A 24,874-nucleotide genomic window follows, 5' to 3' on the forward strand; every position below is an offset into this window, starting at 1 on the left:
TTCACCCCCTTCCTGTGCAGCACCGCCTTCGCTCGATTGTACCCGGCCCTCTTCTTCGCCACCTTCGCACTCCAGTCCTGGTATATCCGAACCTCCACGTTCTCCCACCTGCTGCTCCTCTCCTTCTTGGCCCATCTGAGCACACACACCCGATCGACGAACCGATGGAACCGCACCAGCACTGCCCGCGGAGGCTCGTTAGCCTTGGGCCTCCTCGCCAACACACTATGGGCCCCTTCCAGCTCTAGGGTCCCCTGGAAGGACCCCACTCCCATCAGCGAGTTCAACATGTTGACCACATAGGCCCCCATGTCCGGCCCCTCCAGCCCCTCCGGGAGGTCCAGAATCCGCAGATTCTTCCGCCTCGACCGATTCTCCATCTCCTCGAACCGCTCTTGTGGAGCGCCTCGTGTGCATCCATCTTTACCGCCAGGCCTAAGATCTCGTCCTCATTGTCAGAGATCTTTTGTCGAGCCTTTCGGATCGCCACCCCCTGGGCTGCCTGTGTCTCCAGCAGCTTATCAATAGAAGCTTTCATCGGCTCTAGCAGGTCCGTTTTAATCTCTCTGAGGCAGCGCTGGATACCCTCCTGTTGCTCCTCCGCCCACTGCCTCCACGCTGCCTGGTCTCCGTAAGCCGCCATTTTGTCCTTCTTCCCTCCCTTCTTCAGGTCCACCACCACCTTTTCTGCCGCCTTGCTCCAAGTTAAAGCCATATACTGACGGGGAGCTATTATTAACTCCTTCCCACAACGGGAAACGTCGATAAAGTGCCCTTGGAGGCCTTGAAAAGAGCCCAAAGGTCAGTTTTTGTGGGAGCCGCCGAATGTGCGACTTAGCTCCGCATAGCCGCACCCGGGAGTCTCGAAAGGGAATCCTTTTGGCAGTGTTCGCTTCACCAATCTGCCCCAAAAGGTCTGTGGAAACTCCTGAAAAAGGTCTGAGAGTCCGTTCCAGACGGGAGCTGCCGAATGCGCGACCTACTCCTCCATGGCTGCCACCGGAAGCATCGTCCCCACTTCTTTAATGGCCTTGGTAGATCTTTTCACAGTTGTTCCCTCTGCTGCTAGAATTCACCTTTAATAAAGGCCCTCAAGTCAGCTTGCAGCCTTTAAGCTTGCCCTTCCCCGCCTGCATGCTGGAAGAGGCTTTGTTTATCCTGCAGTTATAGCCAAATCTTTTACTGTTTCTGCCGGGTCTGGTAACCAAGAGACATACCATTCCTGGGGGACACTGTTGGGGGAATGTTGCAGTCTTCTTCCCACACCGGGAAATGTCGAACAAATGCCGTGGGCGCCCTGTAAAGAGCCCAAAGTCCGTTCCAAGCGGGAGCTACCGAACATGTGACCTAGCTCTGCATAGCCGCACCCGGAAGTCAAAAGCTCCGACTTCTGATAGAGGGTCCTGCAGAACTCCCTCTGCGCAAAAACCCTCACAGAGAGCAGCAAAGAGAATCGGCACAAAAATCACACCCTCACTTTACATCACTGGCTGCTGTATTCTGATAGCGTTTAAACTTTCCCAAGCATTTCCCAGTGTATAAATGAATGAATGTGGAGTGAATGGGTGAGTATGTAGGTATGTAAGCCAGTTAAGTGGCTGAGGTATGTACTCAGGATGGCAACTGAATAAGTTGGTAGGTGGGTGAGTGGAGAGGTGGGCCAGGGGTAAATGGATCAGGGTAGGGTGGTGTTGTCAGATCAGCGGCTAGTCAGGTCTTGTTAAAGGAGTGCCTGAGGTCAGAGGGCAGAGGTGAGCAGTCAGGGGCTAGCCAGAGTTTCTCAGTGGTGGGGAGTGTTGTGTTATGTAATTTGGAATAACACATGCTGCCACTTGATGCAATTTTGAATAAAAGATGCTCCAGACTTTGACGTAAGTTCAATGTGTTTTATTGAACTATTAGCACAGTTTTCAATGAGTTCGACTCTCCGCTAATCTAAATGTAGTAACTCAGTCCAACTGAACCAGCCTTGCTCCAAGCCACGTGCTGGGGTGTGATGCTGAGGATACACCCTGTCTCACTCTGTAGATGTTGGTCTGTGGAAAGAGGCGGGGTGTGAGTGCCTCATCCCTTTTATAGTAAGATACCACCCCTGAATGTCCTGACTGCTTTGCGCAAGTGAAGGAGACACAGCTGGAGTGAGACATATCCAGAGTGGGAATTTGGAACTTGGTAATTTGGTGCAGTGAGGTAATTCGGTGCAGAGTGGGAGAAGGTGCTTTTTCCCTACTGTTTTGTTCTCTCTCTTTCTTCTGGCCTGTAACTTTTAATCTGCAAGGAGAGAACCAGAGAGCATCTGAGACCCTCGGAAGGTAAGTAAGTGATTTCTACACATTTTTACTTTTATTACCTTTTCAAATTGTGTGTGTGTGTGGGGGGAGGGAGGGGGGGGAACTGAAGTGACATCACAGAAAAGCTGTGACCTGATTGGCTGGTTGGGAATCTACACTAAATTAAAAAAATTAAGCATTGGTGAACTAATTAAACATAATTACTTAATTATAATTTAGAGGGGTATCTAAGCCAGAGATCGGAGAGTACTGTATTTAGCTTTCACATTTATAGTAGAAATCCAGTGCTAGGAAACATATAGTTGACAGTAACTTTTTTTTTAACTTTTAAATTTAATTTACAAATTAATTGACGCAATGTCAATTAAAGGGGTGCAGTGCTCTGACTGTGAGATGTGGCAGGTCCGGAAGACTTCCAGCGTCCCGGATGGCTTCATCTGCAGAAAGTGCACCCAACTGGAGCTCCTCACAGACCGCATGGTTCAGTTGGAGCAGCAGTTGGATGCACTAAGGAGCATGCAGGTGGTGGAAAGTGTTATAGATAGCAGTTATATAAATGTGGTCACACCCAACGTGCAGGCAGAGAAATGGGTGACCACCAGAAAAGGCAGGCAGTCAGTGCAGGAATCCCCTGTGGTCGTCCCCCTCTCGAACATGTATACCCCTTTGGATACTGTCAGGGGGGATAGCCTATCGGGGAAAACAGCAGCAGCCAGAGCAGTGGCACAACGGCTGGCTCTGATGTTCAGAAGGGAGGGTCAAAGCGCAGAAGAGCAATAGTCATAGGGGACTCTATAGTCAGGGGCACAGATAGGCGCTTCTGTGGATGTGAAAGAGACTCCAGGATGGTATGTTGCCTCCCTGGTGCCAGGGTCCAGGATGTCTCCGAACGGGTAGCGGGCATCCTGAAGGAGGAGGGCAAACAAGCAGAGGTCATTGTACATATTGGTACTAATGACAGAGGCAGGAAGGGGCATGAGGTCCTGCAGCAGGAGTTCAGAGAGCTAGGCAGAAAGTTAAAAGACAGGACCTCTAGGGTTGTAATCTCGGGATTACTCCCTGTGCCACGTGCCAGTGAGGCTGGAAATAGGAAGATAAGAGCAGCTAATCACGTGGCTAAACAGCTGGTGTAGGAGGGAGTGTTTCCGTTATCTGGGCCACTGCGTGCTCTTCCGGAACAGGTGTGACCTATATAAGAAGGGCGGGTTGCATCTAAACTGGAGAGGCATAAATATCCTGGCCACGAGGTTTGCTAGTGTCACACGGGAGGGTTTAAACTAGTATGGCAGGGGGGTGGGCATGGGAGCAATAGGTCAGAAGGTGAGAGCATTGAGGGAGAACTAGGGAATAGGGCCAGGATGGCTCTGATGCAGGGCAGACAGGGAGAAGTTGCTGAACACAGTGGGTCTGGTAGACTGAAGTGCATATGTTTTAATGCAAGAAGTATTACGGGTAAGGCAGATGAACTTAAGAGCTTGGATTAGTACTTGGAACTATGATGTTGTTGCCATTACAGAGACCTGATTGAGGGAAGGGCAGGATTGGCAGCTAAACGTTCCAGGATTTAGATGTTTCAGGCGGGATAGAGGGGGATGTAAAAGGGGTGGCGGAGTTGATCTACTGGTTAGGGAGAATATCACAGCTGTACTACGGGAGGACACCTCAGAGGGCAGTGAGGCTATATGGGTAGAGATCAGGAATAAGAAGGGTGCAGTCACAATGTTGGGGGTTTACTACAGGCCTCCCAACAGCCAGCGGGAGGGAAAAGGAGCAGATAGGTAGACAGATTTGGTAGACAATATTGACTGGGACTCACTTAGTGCCAGGGACTTAGACAGGGCAGAGTTTGTAAGGAGCATCCAGGAGGGCTTCTTAAAACAATATGTAGACAGTCCAACTAGGGAAGGGGCTGTACTGTACGTGGCATTGGGGAATGAGCCCGGCCAGGTGGTAGAAGTTTCAGTAGGGGAGCATTTCGGGACCACAATTCAGTAAGTTTTAAAGTGCTGGTGGACAAGGATAAGCGTGGTCTTAGGGTGAATGTACTAAATTGGGGGAAGGCTAATTATAACAATATTAGACGGGTACTGAAGAACCTAGATTGGGGACGGATGTTTGAGGGTAAATCAACATCTGTCATGTGGGAGGCTTTCAAGTGTCAGTTGAAAGGAATTCAGGACCGGCATGTTCCTGTGAGGACGAAGGATAAATACGGCAATTTTCGGGAACCTTGGATAACGAGAGATATTGTAGGCCTCGTCAAAAAGAAAAAGGAGGCATTTGTTAGGGCTAAAAGGCTGGGAACAGACGAAGCCTGTGTGGAATATAAGGAAAGTAGGAAGGAACTTAAGCAAGGCGTCAGGAGGGCTAGAAGGGGTCACGAAAGGTCATTGGCAAATAGGGTTAAGGAAAATCCCATGGCTTTTTACACGTACATATAAAGCAAGAGGGTAGCCAGGGAAAGGGTTGGCCCACTGAAGGATAGGCAAGGGAATCTATGTGTGGAGCCAGAGGAAATGGGCGAGGTACTAAATGAATACTTTGCATCAGTATTCACCAAAGAGAAGGAATTGGTGGATGCTGAGTATGGAGAAGGGTGTGTAGATAGCCTGGGTCACATTGCGATCCAAAAAGACGAGGTGTTGGGCGTCTTGAAAAATATTAAGGTAGATAGGTCCCCAGGGCCTGATGGGATCTACCCCAGAATACTGAAGGAGGCTAGAGAGGAAATTGCTGAGGCCTTGACAGAAATCTTTGGACCCTCACTGTCTTCAGGTGATGTCCCGGAAGACTGGAGAACAGCCAATGTTGTTCCTTTGTTTAAGAAGGGTAGCAAGGATAATCCAGGGAACTACAGGACAGTGAGCCTTACGTCAGTGGTAGGGAAATTACTGGAGAGAATTCTTCGAGGCAGGATCTACTCCCATTTGGAAGCAAATGGACGTATTAGTGAGAGGCAGCATGGTTTTGTAACTGGGAGGTTGTGTCTCACTAACTTGATGGAGTTTTTCGAAGAGGTCACAAAGGTGATTGATGCAGATAGGGCAGTGGATGTTGTCTATATGGACTTCAGTCAGGCCTTTGGCAAGATCCCTCATGGTAGACGAGTACAAAAGGTGAAGTCACATGGGATCAGGGGTGAGCTGGCAAGGTGGATACAGAGCTGGCTAGGTCATAGAAGGCAGAGAGTAGCAATGGAAGGATGCTTTTCCAATTGGAGGGCTGTGACTAGTGGTGTTCAGCAGGGGTCAGTGCTGGGACCTTTGCTGTTTGTAGTACATATAAATGATTTGGAGGAAAATGTAACTGGTCTGATTAGTAAGTTTGCAGACGACTCAAAGGTTGGTGGAATTGCGGATAGCGATGAGGACTGTCAGAGGCTACAGCAGGATTTAGATTGTTTGGAGACTTGGGCTGAGAGGTGGCAGATGGAGTTTAATCCGGACAAATGTGAGGTAATGCATTTTGGAAGGTCTATTGCAGGTAGGGAATATACAGTGAATGGTAGAACCCTCAAGAGTATTAAAAGTCAGAGAGATCTAGGTGTACAGGTCCACAGGTCACTGAAAGGGGCAACACAGGTGGAGAAGGTAGTCAAGAAGGCATACAGCATGCTTGCCTTCATTGGCCGGGGCATTGAGTATAAGAATTGGCAAGTCATGTTGCAGCTGTATAGAACCTTAGTTAGGCCACACTTGGAGTATAGTGTTCAATTCTGGTCACCACACTATCATAAGGCTGTGGAGGCTTTAGCGAGGGTGCAGAAGAGACTGACCAGAATGTTGCCTGATATGGAGGGCATTAGCTATGAGGAGCAGTTGAATAAACTCGGTTTGTTCTCACTGGAACGACGAAGGTTGAGGAGCGACCTGATAGAGATCTACAAAATTATGAGGGGCATAGACAGAGTGGATAGTCAGAGGCTTTTCCCGAGGGTAGAGGGGTCAATTACTAGGGGGCATAGGTTTAAGGTGCGAGGAGCAAGGTTTAGAGTAGATGTACGAGGCAACTTTTTTACACAGAGGGTAGTGGGTGCCTGGAATTCGCTGCCGGTGGAGGTGGTGGAAGCAGGGACGATAGGGACATTTAAGGGGCATCTTGACAAATACATGAATAGGACGGGAATAGAGGGATATGGACCCAGGAAGTGTAGAAGATTGTAGTTTAGTCGGGCAGCATGGTCGGCACGGGCTTGGAGGGCCGAAGGGCCTGTTCCTGTGCTGTACTTTTCTTTGTTCTTTGTTCTTTGACTGCTCATTGGTCGTGCCCTATTCTATGTGTTTGTTAGCTGCATGTTTGCATATCGTGACAGGGTGCTGAGGGGTTGAGGGGATCAAGGGGGTAGTTGGGTTGTGGGTTCAAGTCAGGTTGTGCCAGTGTGGGGGGGGGGGGGGAGAATGGGGGCCAGTGGGGCAGTCGAGAGGTTGAGGGGCAATCAGGAGGTTGAGGCGAATCCGGGGGGGGATGAGGGGGATGTCATCTGATTCATTCCTCAGGAGCTAAACTAGGGTGGGATTTTCCAGCCGTTCGCGCTGTTAGGATCTTCTGGTATCGGTGATGACGAACCTCCGCCACCTGTTTGCAGGTGGCGACAGCGAGGGGGTGGGGTTGGTGGGGGGGGCGTGGGTGGATTCAATGGGAAATTCTATTGACAGAAGATCCTGCCGTTGGCGAAAGGCGGGCCCTACCACTACCAGTGGTGAAACAGGGCGTGGGGAGCACAGGAAATCCCCCCATAGAATTTTTCTGCTAACATTTCCTGGGTAACTATTCAAATGAGTAAATCAAAAATCTCAAAGGCTCTGACACTAACTCAGATTTGGAGGCTTTTTCAGGGGGTTGCACTGGAGTCAGGGGCATTGTCCATCAGAAGTTCAAACTTTCTGTGCAATTCCCAGAGAATCATAGTGTCAGGACTTCCTGGGATAGAGGGGCAACTATAGTGAGCTCGTGATTCTCTGGCATCCTCTGGCGCTGGCACTCATGGATGCTCACAAGTGTCCGCGCCACAGAGTTGATTCCCTGAACCAGGGTGTGCATATCACATGCCATTGCGTGAATATCCCATGGCATGTAGTGCATGTTCTACACTAAGGTCTCCACTGAGTCCGCAACCTTACAGTGTTGATCTGGTTACCTCAGAGTGTTGGCACAATCTCCTCAAACAAAATGTGATGGGACTCCTCCAGTCGTCCTTGCAATCTGAAGAGTGATGTGCACATTCCTTCCTGCTACTCCTGACTCTGCCCTTGGAGCTCCAACAACTGAGGAACAACCGGGTCCAGAGGCATGTCATCCGATTGCGGATTATCAGAGCCCTGGCCTCCAGGCTGAGTGCCAGATCCCTGGGACGTCCCGTCCTCCATCTGGTGTGGATCAGAAGAAGTGTGGTGTTCACCAGTTTGTTACCCCAAAGCCTCCTCAGGCAAAGGAAGGAGATTCAAGTAGGCCACCTCTTATCTCTGACTTTATATGGTCAGTCTGAGGGATCTAGTGGGGCAGACTTTGACTGGTCCACAAAATATCCCTTTGGCTGACAAATCATTGACCGACAACCCTGAAATGCTGCTTTTTGTTCAAAGCTCAAGTCAGCAACTTTGGGCCCATTATCTCTCATTGCTGGTGTGGTCTTAGGCCTGTTACCTCACATGTTCTACCTATTTCCAGGGTAACAGTTCTAAACACCCTACTGACAGCCAAGTGATTTTCTTATCTGGTGACCACAGCTGGATAAATAAATAATGTGCAAGTAATTTCTGTTGGCAATTTCACATTTTGTTAATTGCATTAAGGGCAGAATGCGTCCTGTACCCAACAGTTTTGTAAAACAAATTTTAAGTTAATTTGTGCCAACTTCCTATCCCTGCCTTGTCCAGTTTAGTTATTGTCTATTTGTTTTAGTTACTGTATACTTGTTTGTTTAACACTTGTTTGTTCATTTGAAGAGACGATAGACAACATGGACTCCTCCTGCCCTGTAACGATCATGTGATAATAAATTTAAAAATCATGTCAAGATAGAAAACGATACGTATCAAAACTATAGGCAATACAATAAATGCAGTACATTGGAGGTTACAAAAAAGGGAAGGGGTGGGTCTCACTACATCACGCCGGGTGGCCGACTCTGATTAAGCCGCCCCACCAGCAACTTCTTATTTTATATAAATTTAGAGTACCCAATTATTTTTTTTCCCAATTAAGGGGCAATGTAGCATGGCCAATCCACCTAACCTGCACATCTTTGGGTTGTGGGAGCGAAACCCACGCAAACACAGGGAGAATGTGCAAACTCCACATGGACAGTGACCCAGAGCCGGGATCGAACTCGGGTCCTCAGCGCCGTAGGCAGCAGTGCTAACCACTGTGCCACGTGCCGTTCTTGCAACTTCTTTTTTTGAAGATTGGGGTGTCATTTGTAAAGGCTGCCAGAAATTTACTTGGAACATCCCACCGCACCCCTACCCACCTTCCCATCACGCAACGCCCACACGGCATTGCATCCTGCGACTGCCCGGCCACGGTTCCTGCCACTGCCTGGGCACTGACCCCTGCCCTGCATTTCCTCCTGTGATTGCCCGTGCATTGCCCAATGTCCCCTGGCACTGTGGCAGTTGATTCATGCTTTTATGCCAGTGTGAAAAGTAACCTCGGGAGATTTTCTGCTCCTGTCGCCGAGCACATTCGGCGAAAGAGTGAGTGTAAAATCCCAGCCAGGTGATACATTCACATGTCAGGGGCGTTCTAATCCAAGGGATATGGTCATATGTCAGGAGCGTGTAATCCAGGGAATACAATCAAATATCAGGGACGTGTTTCCAAAAATAACAATTAGACGTACAACCAGCCATCTATTTCTGGTGATGTTGCTTGAGGAAAGAATGTGGGAAGTACAAGTTTTTGCTCTGCCTCTAATAGTGCTGCAGAATCTTTAACGCCCAACTGAACCACTACAAAAGACCAATGCTGGCTTGATTTAACACCTGGGGAATGTATTGAAGGGAGAATTTCAGCAGGATGAGAGTTCAACATGGGCCTGGATTTTTACAGGGTACTGTCGTCATACCCTAACCCCGCACCCCAGCTAAAGGTTCAAGAGGAGCTAACACTGAATCAATTGAACACTGGGAGCAGCATTAATTATCTTGAGACTTCACACTTACCTCGGGAGGAGGGTCCCACCTGAGAGAGCAGCCAGCCCATCGGCAGGCCAGCAGCTCTGTAGACTCAGCAGTCTCTGGTTTGAGTGGAGCCCATGCTGGGACTACAGGCAGTCTCGGTGAGTAGGGGCCTACAGAGCAGAATGAGAAGGAGATGCACTGGGCAAAACCAACAGGAGATTGAGTACTTCAACCAGAGCTCCTCTTCATCCCATTGAGCATGGAGGTGGTTCCGATTCACTGTTCATTTTGTGAGAAACTTAAATGTGCTCCAGATAGTACATTAACTAACAGAAATGAGAAAAGTGTAAGCACAGACCAAGGTTATGAAGTAAATCCCTTTATTTTGCTGAGATAATCAATGTGTTACCAGACGTTTCAGGGCCATTGCGTACTGAGTCAGGATCAGCCCTTATATGATAAAACTGGATGGAGGGTCTGGAAAATAATTCAATTAGTCCAAGATGGATTTTGATGTTTTTTTTTCTTGCAGTGACCAAGAGAAGGATTTGTTGAAAGTGAAGCTTGAACAGATTCAATGTCACTTCACGTGGGGGCCACAGAGAGAAAACATTGACTTGGATGACATGAAACAAAGATTAGAAGATTCAATTCAGATGAATGTGAAATATCAAGGCAGGTTTTACAACCAACTCGCTTTCATAAACTGTCTGCAAGGAAACTGTGAGGAGGCGATTCAAAACTTAAAGGAAGCTGAAAAGTTCCTGAGGGAGAATCATGAAGGTGAATTTGATAAAAGAAGCATCATCACCTATGGAAACTATGCCTGGGTATATTATCACATGGGACAACTGACCGAGGCTCAGTCCTACCTCGACAAACTGGAGAGGATCTGTAAACAATTTCCTGAAGCCTCTCGGTACACAGCAATGATACCTGAAGTATACGGGGAGAAGGGTTGGTCACTGTTAAAGTCTTCTTCTCAATATTATGAAGAAGCAAATGAATGTTTCAAAAAGGCTTTGGAGGAAGATCCGGATAATGTTGAATGGAATGTTGGCTATGCGATGGTTCTTTCTCGTCTGGAACATTTTTCTGGAACCCCAGAGAGTCGTGTACCCACTCAATCAATGAAGCAGTTTAGACGTGTGCTGGACCTTGATCCAGATCACGGTGAAGCCATGGTACTGTTAGCTCTAACACTACAACAGTCCAATCAAAGTGAGGAAGCAATGGAATTAGTTGAAAAAGGGTTGCAGAAGTCCCCTAATCTCCCACATGCGCTTCGCTATGCAGCAAAATTTTACAGATTAAAAGGAGATGTGGAAAAAGCTGTGGATCTGTTGAAGAAAGGATTAGAAATTACCCCACACTCTACGATCTTACACCATCAAATAGGTCAGTGTTACAGAAATAAATTATTCTCATTGAACAAAAATACACTCAGTGGAATCCCTGGTGACCCTGCTTTTCAACAGAGAGCTGAACTGATTGAACTGTGTAAGAATCATTTTAAAAAGGCTTTTGAATCTCGCCCATTAACGTTTATTAGGGCACAGCTGGATTTTGCCAGAATTTGTTCATTAAATGAAGGATATGAAAATGTCGAGGAGATTTACAATAATCTACTGAAATTGGAAGATATACGTCCTGAAAATAAGCAGGCAATATGTTTGGAGGCTGGATTATTTGAACTGCATCAGAGAAATTCGGAATCAAACGCCATCACCCATTTTCTAGAAGGAATGAAAGTCGATTATAACTCAATGGAAAAGAAAAAATGCCGTGAAAACTTGAAGTCAATATCAGAAAGACAACTTCGCAGGAATCCGAAAAACAGCAAGGCCCATGGTGTTCTTGGCGTAATGCACCAACTGGATGGGGAGAAGCGTGAGGCTATTGAAAGCTTTGAAAAAGCCTTTGAGCTGGACCCTGACAATGAAGAATATCTAAGTGCTCTTTGTGAATTACGCCTTTCCATCTCGGTCAACAATGACTTTCCCAACTAACACTGAGCCGAAAGATGAATTAACACTCTCTAATCCTAGACAGTTTCTGGTATCCACTTCACTTGTATTCTGCTGAGGTTTTTTTTTTAATGGAGCATGTTCCACATGTGTGTATAATTTTTAAATTATCTCATTGTAATTATTCTAAATCTCTGTGTTTCATTCAGGAATATTGACCACATTGGTGAACTAAAGAAATAATATTTATTCTGTTCTCCCAAGAATTGTTGCTGGTGTGGAAAGGTGGAGAGGGAGGGAAGACTAAAGGATATAAAAATAGGTTAAAATGGGCTAAAGAGAATAAAACACAATGGCAACAGGTATTGATTTTCTGAACAGAGATTTCAATTGTATAATCAGAAGTTGTATGTCAATAAAATGAAAGCATGGCTAAGATTTGATTTGTGTGGTTGATCAGTGTGAATGCTGACAATTTGGTTAGTACAGAACATGGTGGGGATAAAATCTGCTGGATCATTTCTGACAGTCGGTAATGTTTACGCTCTGTCACCATTTGGTGGACACATTTCATCTTGGCAACACGGAGTAACTTGTACACAACCTGCAAAGAGAGACTGCTGGCTAAAGGAAGACACAATAAAGGCAGATAAAATAAGTAGATATTAAATTAGATGAATATTAATTATATTTTATGATTCTTGACACAGATATATGTCAATGATACTTGCCTTTTGGAACCTAACCAACAAAATACAATTTACATTTATAAAACGCATTCATAGTGCCCAAGCCACTTTGCAGGAGTGTTATGAAGCAAAATTAGTGACCAAGACAAGTAAAATGATATTAGGGTACAGAGATTAAACTTGGTCAGTGGCAAGTAGTAAATTGGAGCTTAAATGAAGCAAGAGAGATAGAGATGAGGAAATGTTTAGGGAGGTGTAACAAGAGGCGAGTGACCACGAGGAAGCGATGATCGATAAGGAACAAAAGGGTTTAATAAATTTACTCAATATACTCACTGCTCCTCAAAGGGTCTCCTAAGCTGGACCACACTTATCCCAGGGTGTAGCCCCGCTTCCTCATCGAAGGATATCATACTCAGGTGAGGCCACGGGGAACCTGATGATACAGACCCCGTCCTCATAAAGATTCATGGCTGCCCTGAAACCCCGGAGACCGCCACTTTCGGGTTTGGCTCCACCCTCACTCCCACAACCTTAGATATTGCCTCAAACAAGGTCGCCCAGAACCGGACAAGTCTGGGGCATGAACAGAACATGTGAGTGTGGTTGGCCGAGCCTCCCTGGCACCTTCTGAATTTGTCCTCCGCGCCCTGGAAGAACCTGCTCATTCGGGTTCTGGTTAGGTATGCTCTGTACACCACCTTCAGCTGCATTTGGTTCAGTCCTGCGCATGTAGAGGTGGAATTTGCCTTATGCAGTGCTTCGATGCAGAGTCTCCCCCCCCCCCCCCACCCACTTCTGTGGCCAGTTGTTCCTCCCCTTTTTCTCTTGTCTCTTCCAGCTGCGAGTGTGCCTCTTCTATGCCGGTCCCCACAGTTCCCCTTGGCTAAGTCGCCCGCCTACAGCAGACCCTCAACTAACGAGTGTCCTGCTCTCTGGGGTAGATCGTCGTTTCCCTGTGGAGGAAGTTCTTGTCCTGTATGTACCTCTTAAATAGCTGTCTTGTAATGCAGAACAAGGCCAGCAGCACGGGTTCAATTCCCGTACTGGCCTCTCTGAACAGGCGCCGGAATGTGGCGACTAGGGGCTTTTCACAGTAACTTCACTGAAGCCTACTTATGACAATAAGCAATTATTATTATTATTTCATTCCCTTTAGGTAGTTGGTACCGCTCCGTAGGTTCTTCCAACATCACAAATCTGCTGACTGTGTATATGCTGGTAGCCGTCAGTGTCAGCTCTTCCTGTCTCCACCATTTGAAGGTGGTGGCCATTGTTGCAGCCATGAACCTATGGTTGTTACAGATGGGGGCCATAATGGACATTTCAGTTCGGCCAAAGTGTTCTCTCACTCATTTGATAGCATGTTTGGAGCGTGGCTGCTACCACTGGGCTTCTTGAGTGTTTGGTCATGGGGGGGGGGGGAATTGGAGCGCAGTCGTGACGAGGGTGTAAAGGGAGGTACGTATGCAGGAAGTCTCCTCTATCCTCACCCATTCCACTCCCAGTTCCTACCCCATCCCCTCACTCTTTCTGCTTTGTCACCCCGTGGTAGAACTGTAGGTTTGGGAGAGGAAGGCCTCCCATGCTTCTTTTTCTCTGGAGAACCCTTTGTTGGGTCCTCGGATTCTTCCCAATCCCTCCCCACACAAACTGCATGATTAATTTGTCTACTGTGTTGATGAAGGCCTAGGGGATGTAGATTGGGAGGGATCTCGGAAGCACATTCATTTTGATCGTCTGCACTGTGCCTGCCGGGGAAAGTGGGAGTGGGCCCTTCCTCTGCAGGTCTTTTTTTTAAAAAGTACCCAATTATATTTTTCCAATTAAGAGGCAATTTAGTGTGGCCAATCCACCTGCTCTGCACATCTTTGGGTTGTGGGGGTGAAACCTATGCAGACATGGGGAGAATGTGAAAACTCCACTCAGGCAGTGACCCAGAACTGGGATTCGAACCCAGGTCCTCAGTGCCGTAGGCAGCAGTGCTAACCACTGTGCCACCAGCTGTCCTCTGCAGGTCGTTTTTGACTTCCTCCACCAGACTCATCAGGTTCCATTTGAGGAATCGTTTTCAGTCATGGGCTTTTTTGAACAGATGTCCCTCCAGCTCTGTCCCTCTCTATTGCAGGTTCACTGGGAAGACTTCATTCTTGCTCAGGTTGGGTTTGTATCCTGAAAAGGTTCCAGATATCCCGTCCATTCTGGCTTAGAGGGTCCTAGATATAGAAAAGCAGGTCATCCACATAGAGTGGATGCTCCCTGTCCCTCTTTTGGATACGTCTCCAGCCTTTCGCTGTTCTGAGGACGATTGCCAGTGGCTCGATTGCCAGGGTGAATAGCAGCAGGGACAGCGGGCATCCCGACCTTGTGCCTCTGTGCAGCATGAAATATTTAGAGCGAGTGATGTTTGTCCATAAGCTTGCCATGGGAGCGCTGTACAGTAGTTTCATCCAGGCAGTGAACCCTAGTCCAAGCCCAACCCACTCCAGAACCTCTATGACGTACTTCCGCCCGACTCGGTCATAGGCATTTTCTGCATCAATGAAAATGATCTCCTCTGGCGTTCTCTCCCTGGATGGCGTCATTATCATGTTCAGCAGGCGCCTGATGTTCACTGTTAGCTGCCTGCCCTTGAAAAGCCCACCTGGTCCTCTGCGACTATCTCTGGAATGCAGCTCTCCCTACTTTTGCATCTACATTGACTAGGGAGATGGGCCAGTAGGACCCGCACTCAGTCGGATCTTTGTACTTTTAGGGTATCAACTACATATTTTATATTTCTATATATATTTGAAATATTTTTATTGGTATTTTCCAGTTTTTACAGAGTAAGAGTTCTATCCATAGTGAAACTGGTATTTACATAGTAAGTCATTTCTTATTTACAGAGATTTTTACATATGGTCCCCCATCTGCCTCCCCCTCTCTCTTCCCCCCATTGGTAGTTTAATTTTCACTTATACCCTGGACGTCTCATATTGTGTTCCGCTCCTGTTTGTTGCAGTTTTTAGTTGATGTCTTTATGGCGTCAAGGAGGGGGGAACTCCTTGCCCCCCCACTCTTCCCTATTCTCCCCTCACTTTGTTCTGTAATTCCCATGGGTTCCCTCCTCTCTCCTTCCTCCTCTGCTACTTTCCATTATATGTGTCCTCATTTATTTTCCTCTCTCTTTCTTCCCCCCTCTCACCGCCCCCTTCCCTAGTCGCTATTGGCCTTGAACAGGTCTTGGAACAGGCTGATGAATGGCTCCCACATTTTATGGAAGCCCTCATCCGACCCTCGGATGGTGTATTTGATCTTCTCCAAACGGAGAAATTCCGACAGGACTGCCAGCCGGTCTGCAGCTGTGGGTGGTGCTGTTGATCGCTAGCGAGTCTGCGAACATGTTCCGTGGGTGTGGGGCCAGGGCTGATGCAAACTTTTTATTGAAGACCGCTGGGTACCCGTTGGGTCCCGGTGCCTTCCCCGCCTGCATGGAGCTGATACTCTCTATGATCTCTCCCAATCCTATTGGCACTTCCAGTTCCTCCTGCCTGTCCTCACCCACGACTAGCATGTCCAGTCCATCGAGGAACCGTTTGATCTCCGCATCCCCGCCAGGGGGCTCAGAGGTGCACAGCCCTCGGTAAAAGGTCTTGAACACTCGGTTGCCCTGTTTTTGCTCGGTTACCAGTCTGCCTCTGCTATCCTTCACCTGGGCTATCTCTCACGTGGCTGCTGCCTGCTTTCTCAGCAGGTGAGCCAGAAGGCGGCCAGTTTTTTCCCCATGTTCATAGAAGGTCCCCCATGTCTGGTGGAGCTGGAGGACTGCTTTCCTGGTGGATAATAGGTTAAAGTCCATTTTTAGCTTTGTCCTTTCCGCCAGAAACTCTACGGTCGGGGCCTGGGAGTTCTTTCTGTCGACCTCCAGAAAGGAGTCGATCAGTAGTTGCCTGGCCTCCCTCTCTCCCATATCTCTATGTACTTTGTAGGCTAGAATCTGTCGCCTAATCACAGCCTTCGGTGCCTCCCAGAACGTGGAAGGTGAGACTTCACCATTCTGGTTCTGAGTATTATTAGTAATGTACTCACCTATGGCCTGTGATGTTTTCTAGCAGAAGACCTTATCGGCCAAGAGGTACATGTCCAACCCCAAGTGGGGCACTGTGCATGGCCCATCTCCAACCTCACAACCACGTAATGTGGAGCGTGGTCGGAGATAGCTATTGCGGAGTATTCCGCCCTTCCTATTCCTGGAAGCACCGATTTCCCCACAGCAAAAAAAATCTATCCTTGAGTATGCTTTGTGGACCGTCGAAAAGAATGAGAATTCCTTCCCACCGGGGTGTAGGAACCGCCGTAGGTCCATCGCCCCCATCTGCTCCATGAATGTTCCCAGTTCCCTAGCCATGCCTGTCTTTTTTCCAGATCTGGGATGCGATCGGTTCATCAGTGGGTCCTGTACACAGTTGACGTCAACCCCCCATGATCAGTCGGTGTGTGTTAATGTTGGGGATTTCCGCCATGGTCTTTTTCATGAAATCTGTAACGTCAAAGTTAAGAGCATACACACTTACTACTGGTGCCACATCACCGCTGACCATGAAGTACAGTCCCCTGGGTCCGTAATCATCCTTGATACTGTACACCTTGCCCTCTTGCTAATCAGTATGGCTATTCCCCTAGCCCTCGTCACGTAACACAAGTGGTAAGTCTGTCCCGCTCAGCCCTTTCTTACCCGCAGTCAGTCCTCATCCCTCAGGTGAGTCTCCTGCAGGAAGATGATGTCGGCTTTTAAACTTTCAGAAAAGTGGGCCTTTAAGTCCCTTGACATTCCAGATGATAATCCTGGTGTGGGGTGTTGGTCCCCCCGCTCTTGTGAGATCAACCATACTTACCTGGTGGATGTGCCCCTGCACTCCGGGGTTTCCCTTAGTTAGGGGACAGTCCAAAATGGCCACGGTCACTGTGCTCACAATAAGGTCTGGCCCTGAGCTCTGGGGTTTCCGTTTGTCCAACATGCCCGTCAACTATGTGTACACCATGAGGGAGCGCCCCTGCACTCCAGAGTTTCCTCCCAAAGTAGTTGATTGCGGCGCCATCTTGCATCCGCACGCTGCACCTTGCTCGCCGAAGCCAATCCGAAAACTAACTCTTTTTTTGTGTACTTTTCCTCCCTTGCCCCGCACCCATACACCCCCACTCTGCATCGCCCTTTCCCCATCTCCCCTTATGCGTTTCTCTTTCCTGTCCCTGTGGCGCCACTGACCAAGCACTCCCTCCCTGCCGGGAGGTGCGCCTTGGCCCCTTCCCCCATGCTAGAATGGTGGCTCCCCTCCTGGGGCTAGTCTAGCCCCTTCCTTATAGCCGCTGATTGCCCGTTTTTCGGATAAACCTTCACCTGTCCTCACTCTTTTCTATGACCAAGTTGTTTGAACAGAGCGAGGCAGTACAGTCCCACGCAAACACATTCACTGTCCAATGAATCTCTGTTTCTTTCGCAATCCCCCTCTGATCAGCCTTCATCGTTGCCTTGCCTGCCCTTTGTCCAGGCCGTTGGTTTGTACAAATCCGTTTGCCTCTGCCGGAGTGTTGACATAGTGCTCTTTGTTCTGGTACGTGACCCAGAGCCTGGCTGGGAACAGCGTACCAAATTGCACGCTGTTCTTGTACAGGGCCAACTTCGCCTGGTTAAACTCAGCCCTGCGTTTTGCCAGATCTGCCCCAGTGTCCTGATAAATTCGGATTTTGCGTCCTTTCAGGTGCTTGTTTTTGTCTGTCGTGCCCACTGCAGGATCCTCTCACCATTCTGATATTGGTGGAGCTTCGTGATGATCGCCCTCGGTAGCTCCCCGGCTTTGGGTTTCGGCCTGAGGGAGGTGGGGGGGGGAGGGGCAGGGGCAGGGTTGGTTATCAGGGCGGTGATGGATCACTCACCAGGTAAGCCCTACCACATGGTGCCCCCACATATCTGGCCCCGTCTTCTGCTGCCTCTGTAGGTGACCCTGTGGGTAACCTCTGACTATCCTGAGGGCCCTGGCCCGTGTCCACCTCCAACACCTGTACCCCACATCCCCGGCCTCCCACCACTGCCACCCCCTAACTCCACCCCCCCTTCTGGACCCAGCCCATCCCTCACACCCTTCAGACACAGGACCGAGGCAGTTCGGAGCATTGGTGAACAGGTGTTTAACACTGCTATGTACAATAACTGCCCTAGCTCCTATCGCTAACCTATGTGCTTCACCCATGCCAACTTAACTGTTGTTTACCCTTCGAATATTCCGTGTCCTAATACTCCTCTAGGAGGAGGTCCCCAAGGCTGTACATCAGATATGGAGGCAGCCTGCTCTGTGTCCTGGGTCCCCCTTGGCGGCCTTCCTCTGGAGTAACCAGACCTGGGTGTGCCCAGCAGTCTCTGGGCACGTGCCACGGTGCCACGCTTATTTGCCCGATGCCCATCGGATGCGCCAGGGACAGGTGGGGGCGGGTTGGAGGGGGGGGGCGATATTCAGAGACGCTGACGTGTTCCAGCACCTCCCCTGTGGGAGTTACTCGCACGGGCTCCATCACCTCCTCCTCCATCGGTGGCCCGGATGGCCCCTAGGCTACTCTGTGGGACGGGGTGCATCCAGAGTGATCTCCGAGGCCTCCGCCATCACCTGGCGCTGCCAGTCCTGGAGCCGGCTCTTGTCTCAATACTTGTGGCCATGGAGCACTTGGACTGTGCTACATTCCTCTGGAACTGTGCCATATCACTCAGGGACTGGCTTAGACCAGCCAACGCCAGGCCAATGCTCGATGCCCGCAGCCATGGCCTGCTGTTACTGGGCCACACTCTGGAGCACCACTGCAATGTTTATGTGGCCCTGGTACATGGCTGCCTGTGACATGGCCGCCCTGTCTTGCATTGGCCAACGCCCCAGACCTTGGCCATCTTGTCACATGACCGATATCTTTGCACGCAAGGCCTCCACCGCAGACGCCACTCATGTGGTGTTGGCCTGAGTGTCACACATGATGGGCACCGCCTCCTGTTCCTGCAAGTGGTTGGATTTCTCCAACTGTACCTGCAGGCGCTGGATGGTTGCTGACAAACCCTCCTGCAGTCCCTGCCTCTGTGTCTACATCTCCAGCATTGGTGGGACCATCCTTTCCAGAAGTCCAAAAATCATTTGGATGGCAGCTAGGCCCATTGGATCAGTTTGCCCTCTGACTGTCGGTCCCCATGAAGGTTCCTACCTCCACCTGATGTACCACAGCATGTGTGTTGTGCGCACCAGAGAGTGTCCCAGGAGCCACTTCACCATACTGCCCAACCGAGTTCAGTGTCTCTGGGATGGTGGAGAGTGTTGGTGAAAGCAGTGTTGAGAAGTTGGTGTTGACACTGGTTGGTGCTTCGAGGTGCGCAGGGTTGCAACTGGGGGTGCGGGGTGCCAGGAGATACCGCCTCATCACCAGGTGAGTTGTGGGGTTGTGGCTGGGGCAAATGACCCAGGTGGACCCGCCTCTTTACCAGTTCCACTTGGCGCCGGTGCTAGCCTATTACTATGCCCTGAATTGCTCCACAACCAGCACCCCATCGTGACAGCAGAACCCCCGTGATTCAGTCCCGGAATCAGCACTTAGTCTGTCAAATGGAAAATCCCGCCCAATATCAGCACTCAATCTTTTCAAATGGGGCAAATACCTTCAACCTTTTCACTGGGCCCTTCACCCTCCACCTTACATTCCAGATGACCTACGAATTGGGGGCTCCCCCCCACCTCCCCCTTGAACTGAAGTCAGTCATTTCCACCAAGAGGGGTCATCCAACTACTGCTTCGAAAGTACAGTCACCAGGTCCACCCAAGATGGCCGTGAAAGTAACTCTGAGCCACGCCGGGTACAACACCCCAAATCAAACTCCACTTTTATAAAGGGCAGCCTTAGCCTTATTTATTGCTGCCCACTTCCTTGCCAGCAACATCTTGATACATCCTGATGGCAAGGCCTTCCTATTTATAGACTTGATGTTCCTTAGCCCATCTCAGGACCCGCTCCTTTTCCTGAAAGCTATGTAACTTTACAATAACAGCTCCTGTGATTTGTCAGGACGGGGCTCCTGTCAGAGTGTCCGGTGGGCTCGATCAAGCTTGGGAGGGGGACTTGAATCCACCCTCCCTCACCATCTTCTCAAACATCTTCCAAAAGTATTCTGTGGGAGTTGGGCCTTCCAATCCCTCTGGCAACATCTATATTCTGCCTCTTAGAATGATTCTCCAGATCGTCCATTTTGGCCTTCAATGCTTTATTCACCCCAGCCATATGCAACATCCAAAGAGGCAATCTGGTCACTATGCCTCGAAAGAGAGAGAGCTGCCTCCACTCCCTTTATCGCAGTGTGTGGAAGGGAAGTTAATGAGTTACCAATTTAGAAGCATGCTGGGAACATTAACTATATTTTAACACTGCATATGAGTGAAAATAAGGAGGTCAAGTAATGTAAACCAAATACTGCTTAGTATGTGGTACTGGCCTTATTATGATAATAAGTTGTTCTTCCGCAGGACAACAAAATGCGCACTCGAATTGTTTTTAAACCAAGGGCAAAACATTCATATTTCCTCTTGCGTATGTTCCCAAGCTTTATCTCTTCAAAGTTGTTTATTTCAACCTATAAATATAATGGTTTTTGACTGCATAACTCAGAGTGCAGTGCCTTGGCTTTGCAGCTGAAACACTCTCTCCACAAGTATATTTGTGTAAATAAATTTCCTTAAATTGAACCTCGAGGAATTTGTCTTTATTATGATTTCCACGACACAGTGCCATGCGCTTTAACCAACTCATTGGTTTTCTCCAATGCCGACTGAATGGGAGCCAGGGCCACTTCTATCGACTGTCTTTGCTTCCCGAATTCAACCGGCAAGATGGCGGTAAGCATCTCGGCCATAAGTGGAGTGGAGTCGCAGCAGCGGCCTCCACCATTTTCTCCAAGGAAGAGTGCCGAGGCGCCTTCCATTATCTCAATGACTTTCTTTCTTCAAATGTCTTTGCCCTGGTCCTTCTGGGCATTTCCCTTATCTGGGCACCTTTCACCATCAGTCAGGTGGGATTTTAAGCAAAAGTGCCCCCAGGCACGAGGCAAAAAGGGTTAAAAATGCAGGAGACACCTCGTGTGCATCTACCCTCTACATACCCCCACCGGACGCCCAACCCACAAAGGATTATACACAATTATACACAACACATGGCCAGGATGGGAGAGAGAGGGCTGCGATACCTGACTCCATATTAAACTGGAAAGCATTCTGATTCCCACCCGTTAATTGCTACTGTCAGGGATGTGTAACCCAGGGGATGCAGTCACATGTCAGGGACGTGTAATTTAGGGGATACAGTCACATGTCAGGGACGTGTAATCCAGGGGGAAATAATCTCATGTCTTGGATGTGTAATCCAAGGTATACGTTCACATGTCAGAGATGTGTAGTCCTGGGAATATGGTCACATGTCAGGGACGTGCAATCCAGGGGAATACAGTCACATATCAGGTATGTGTAATCCAGGGTACAAGGTCACATGTCTTTGACGTGCAAGGAGGAAATGATCACATGTCATGGACATGCAATTGAGAGGAATACGGTCACATGCCAGAGGGAAATGATTATATGTCAGGACATGTAACCCGGAGGATACAGTCACACGGCAGGACCACAGGGGATATGGTTGCATGTCATGAACATGTGATCCAGGGGAATATGGTTGCATAGAACATAGAACACAGAACATACAGTGCAGAAGGAGGCCATTCGGCCCATCGAGTCTACACTGACCCACTTAAACCCTCATTTCTATCCTATCCCCGCAACCCAATAACCCCTCCTAACCTTCTTGGTCACTAAGGGCAATGTATCATGGCCAATCCACCTAGCCTGCACGTCTTTGGACTGTGAGAGGAAACCGGAGCACCCGGAGGAAACCCACGCAGACACGGGGAGAACGTGCAGACTCCGCACAGACATTGACCCAGCGGGGAATCGAACCTGGGACCTTGGTGCTGTGAAGCCACAGTGCTATTCATTTGTGCTACCGTGCTGCCCATACCCGTGCCCGTGCTTGTCAGGGATGAGTAATCCAGGGGAATACGTTCACTTATCAGGGACATGTAATCCAGTGGATACAGTCATATCTCAGGGATGTGTAGTCCAGGGGGATATGGTCATGTGTCAGGTACTTATAATACAGGTGGGTCTGTTAACATGTCGGGTACATATAATCCAGGGGATCCGGTCAGATGTCAGGTACTTCTAATCCAGGTGTGGTGATATACATCACTATAAGTACACAAAGGGTTAATGTATATACACTACACCTAGCTAGATACTAGAGGGAACACCAGAGACATGACACACAGGCAGTCAACCAATAGGTCAGTAAGATAGGACATGACCAATGGGCAGCCACGATACACACAGAGGTGACACTACCACAGGAGGGCATTACACCAACCCATATATAAGGACACTGCACACATGATCTTCCTCTTTCCAGTGGAGACACTCATTGTGTACAACACCCACCACCTGGATTGCAGCAGACTGGTTAGTCAGTCTGAGTAGCTATAGAAGGATTAACAGTAGAGGCGAATCCGAGTAGGAGAATTGTAAATAGTTCAATAAACGTGTTGAAGTTGTCTCCACGTCTGAACCTTCCTTTGTCAGAGTGCACATCAAGGAAGCCGCTTATGCCAAGCCAAGAGCATAACAAGACATGGTACCAGTGAGTAACTGTCTCAATCCAGATAGCTACAATTCAGCAAACAGTGACAACCAGCACCAACAGCCAGGCAAGACGATGATCGAGATTCCGGTTCCACAGTGGCTTCACGTACCAGCCTCCCCGAACAGGCGCCGGAATGTGGCGACTAGGGGCTTTTCACAGTAACTTCATTTGAAGCCTACTTGTGACAATAAGCGATTTTCATTTTCATTTCATTTAATTTTTCAAATGCCACGGCAATATCCGCGAAGATTGGCGGGAATTCCGGCAAACATTTGAGATCTTCCTGGTAGCAGCCGACCTACAAGAAGTGGCCGATGCTGACAAGACAGAGCTTCTGCTCACCATCGCTGGTGCCAGAGCAGATGAGATCTTCAAAACATTCAAGTTCTCCAAAGGGCAAAACAGGAGTGACTTCCAGGCAGTCCTGGACAAATTCGATAAATACTGCAAGGAAAACACTATCAAACCAACAGAAAACGGTAAGAGAGGTGCCAGTACTTACCATGAGGCCGAGATCCTGGAGCAGAGAATGACAATTTTGATCGGCGGCCATCTTGCTAAAGGTACTGCACATGCGCAGTTGCGCGAGAAGCGCACAGAATGGGAATGTCCGTGTGCGCATGTGCGAGAAGACGCACATGCGCAATTGCGAAAAAGGCCCCAGTCCAGGAACAGCGTTATGCGCATGCGTCGTGACGTCAGAGACCGCGGACCACGCCCACTTAAAGGGGAAATGTCCCAAAACACAAAAAAAATTCTTAAAGCCGTAAAACAAGATTCTTTCACCTGGAATGACAGCACAGTGCCTGAAATTCAACCAGGAGCTGAAAGTGACCTCCGCAGAAACCTGCAACAAGCAGTTAGCACTGCCCAAAGAGATGATACACTCCTTGAATACTATGACGCCGACCTTTCTTTCCTCTCTGGACATCGCAAGTTCAATGCCAGCTCCGACACAAAACGTGATGATATGGTCTTGGAAGACAACGACTCAGACAAAGCTTTCACCTTGGCAGGCTACCCCAGTACCAAATCCGAACCACAACTAGACGTGTTGCACATTCAAGACCCCGATGACGAGTTCTTCGGATTTGAGAATCTTCAGCCCAGCACATACAACATCCCGACTCGTGAGTAGCAGGATTATGCTGCGGCCTGACACCGACAAACAGAGAGCCCACAGAGAGCGGCCTGCTGCCACACAGAGAGTGGTCCACGCACCGCTAAGGGTTCCCGACTCCACACAGAGAGTGGTCCACGCACCACAAAGGGTCCCAGCCTCTACACAGGAAGCGATGAAAGACTCAACAGCGAGACAACTGCACGTCTCCACACAATGTCATAATATACACCAGTATATCATGGTGCAGGCTCACACTGATGGACACACAGTGGGACCAATCAACATACACAACACCCGCAGCCAATCACCAGTGAGAGCACACGCACTATAAGGACAGGGGACATCAGAGTTCCCGCTCATTTGAGTAGCAGCTAGCTAGGAGCACAGAGCTCATAACCTGCAACACAGATATTCACCATGTGCTGAGTGCATCAACTGGTTAGGACAAGGCAAAGGTCTTTAGTTAAAGCTGGTATCGTATTTACCCACAGTTCAAGTATGTTTAAATAGTCAACCTTTCAATAAAATAGTGTTGCACTACTTCAAGTGTTGGTGATCTGTATGTGATCCAGAACACCCAACACATCATGATACCAGGAGTGGTTGCATACTAGCACTTCTTAGCCCTACCTGCAAGTGATCTGCCTTCCGCCAGCATTCCGTCATTCTGCAACATGGACAACATCAGCCCGCCGCCGCCGCTCCGCATCGCCAGCAACCTCGGGGCCAACTGGAAGATTTTCAAACAGTGCTTCCAGCTCTACCTCGAAGCCACGGACAGGGAAGGCGCCTCGGACAATAGAAAGATTGCTCTTCTCCTCTCCACAGCCGGGGACCATGCCACCCATATTTTCAACTCTCTCACCTTTGCAGATAACGAAGACAAGACGAAGTTCAAGACGGTCCTCCTCAAATTTGACACTCACTGCAGCGTAGA

At 48.9% G+C, this 24,874-nt stretch overlaps 1 protein-coding gene across 1 annotated transcript; it reads left to right on the plus strand.

Moving 5' to 3' along the window:
• Positions 1–7,503: 7,503 nt before the first annotated feature.
• LOC140392287 (interferon-induced protein with tetratricopeptide repeats 5-like) lies at positions 7,504–11,511 on the plus strand. The gene is made up of 2 exons (XM_072477605.1): positions 7,504–7,766; positions 9,945–11,511. Exons 1-2 carry the CDS (start codon positions 7,504–7,506, stop codon positions 11,419–11,421), a joined length of 1,740 nt encoding a protein of 579 aa, XP_072333706.1. The 3' UTR covers positions 11,422–11,511.
• Positions 11,512–24,874: the final 13,363 nt, after the last annotated feature.

This window comes from Scyliorhinus torazame, chromosome 16 (assembly GCF_047496885.1).
Source record: "Scyliorhinus torazame isolate Kashiwa2021f chromosome 16, sScyTor2.1, whole genome shotgun sequence".
NCBI lineage: Eukaryota > Metazoa > Chordata > Chondrichthyes > Carcharhiniformes > Scyliorhinidae > Scyliorhinus > Scyliorhinus torazame.

Excerpts from the sequence above, each read along its gene's own strand:
- LOC140392287 (XM_072477605.1), top strand. The coding sequence starts at position 7,504 with ATGTGCACATTCCTTCCTGCTACTCCTGACTCTGCCCTTGGAGCTCCA. Across the intron at positions 7,767-9,944 it reads CTTATCTCTGACTTTATATG|TGACCAAGAGAAGGATTTGT; the intron begins GTCAGTCTGAGG and ends TTTTTCTTGCAG.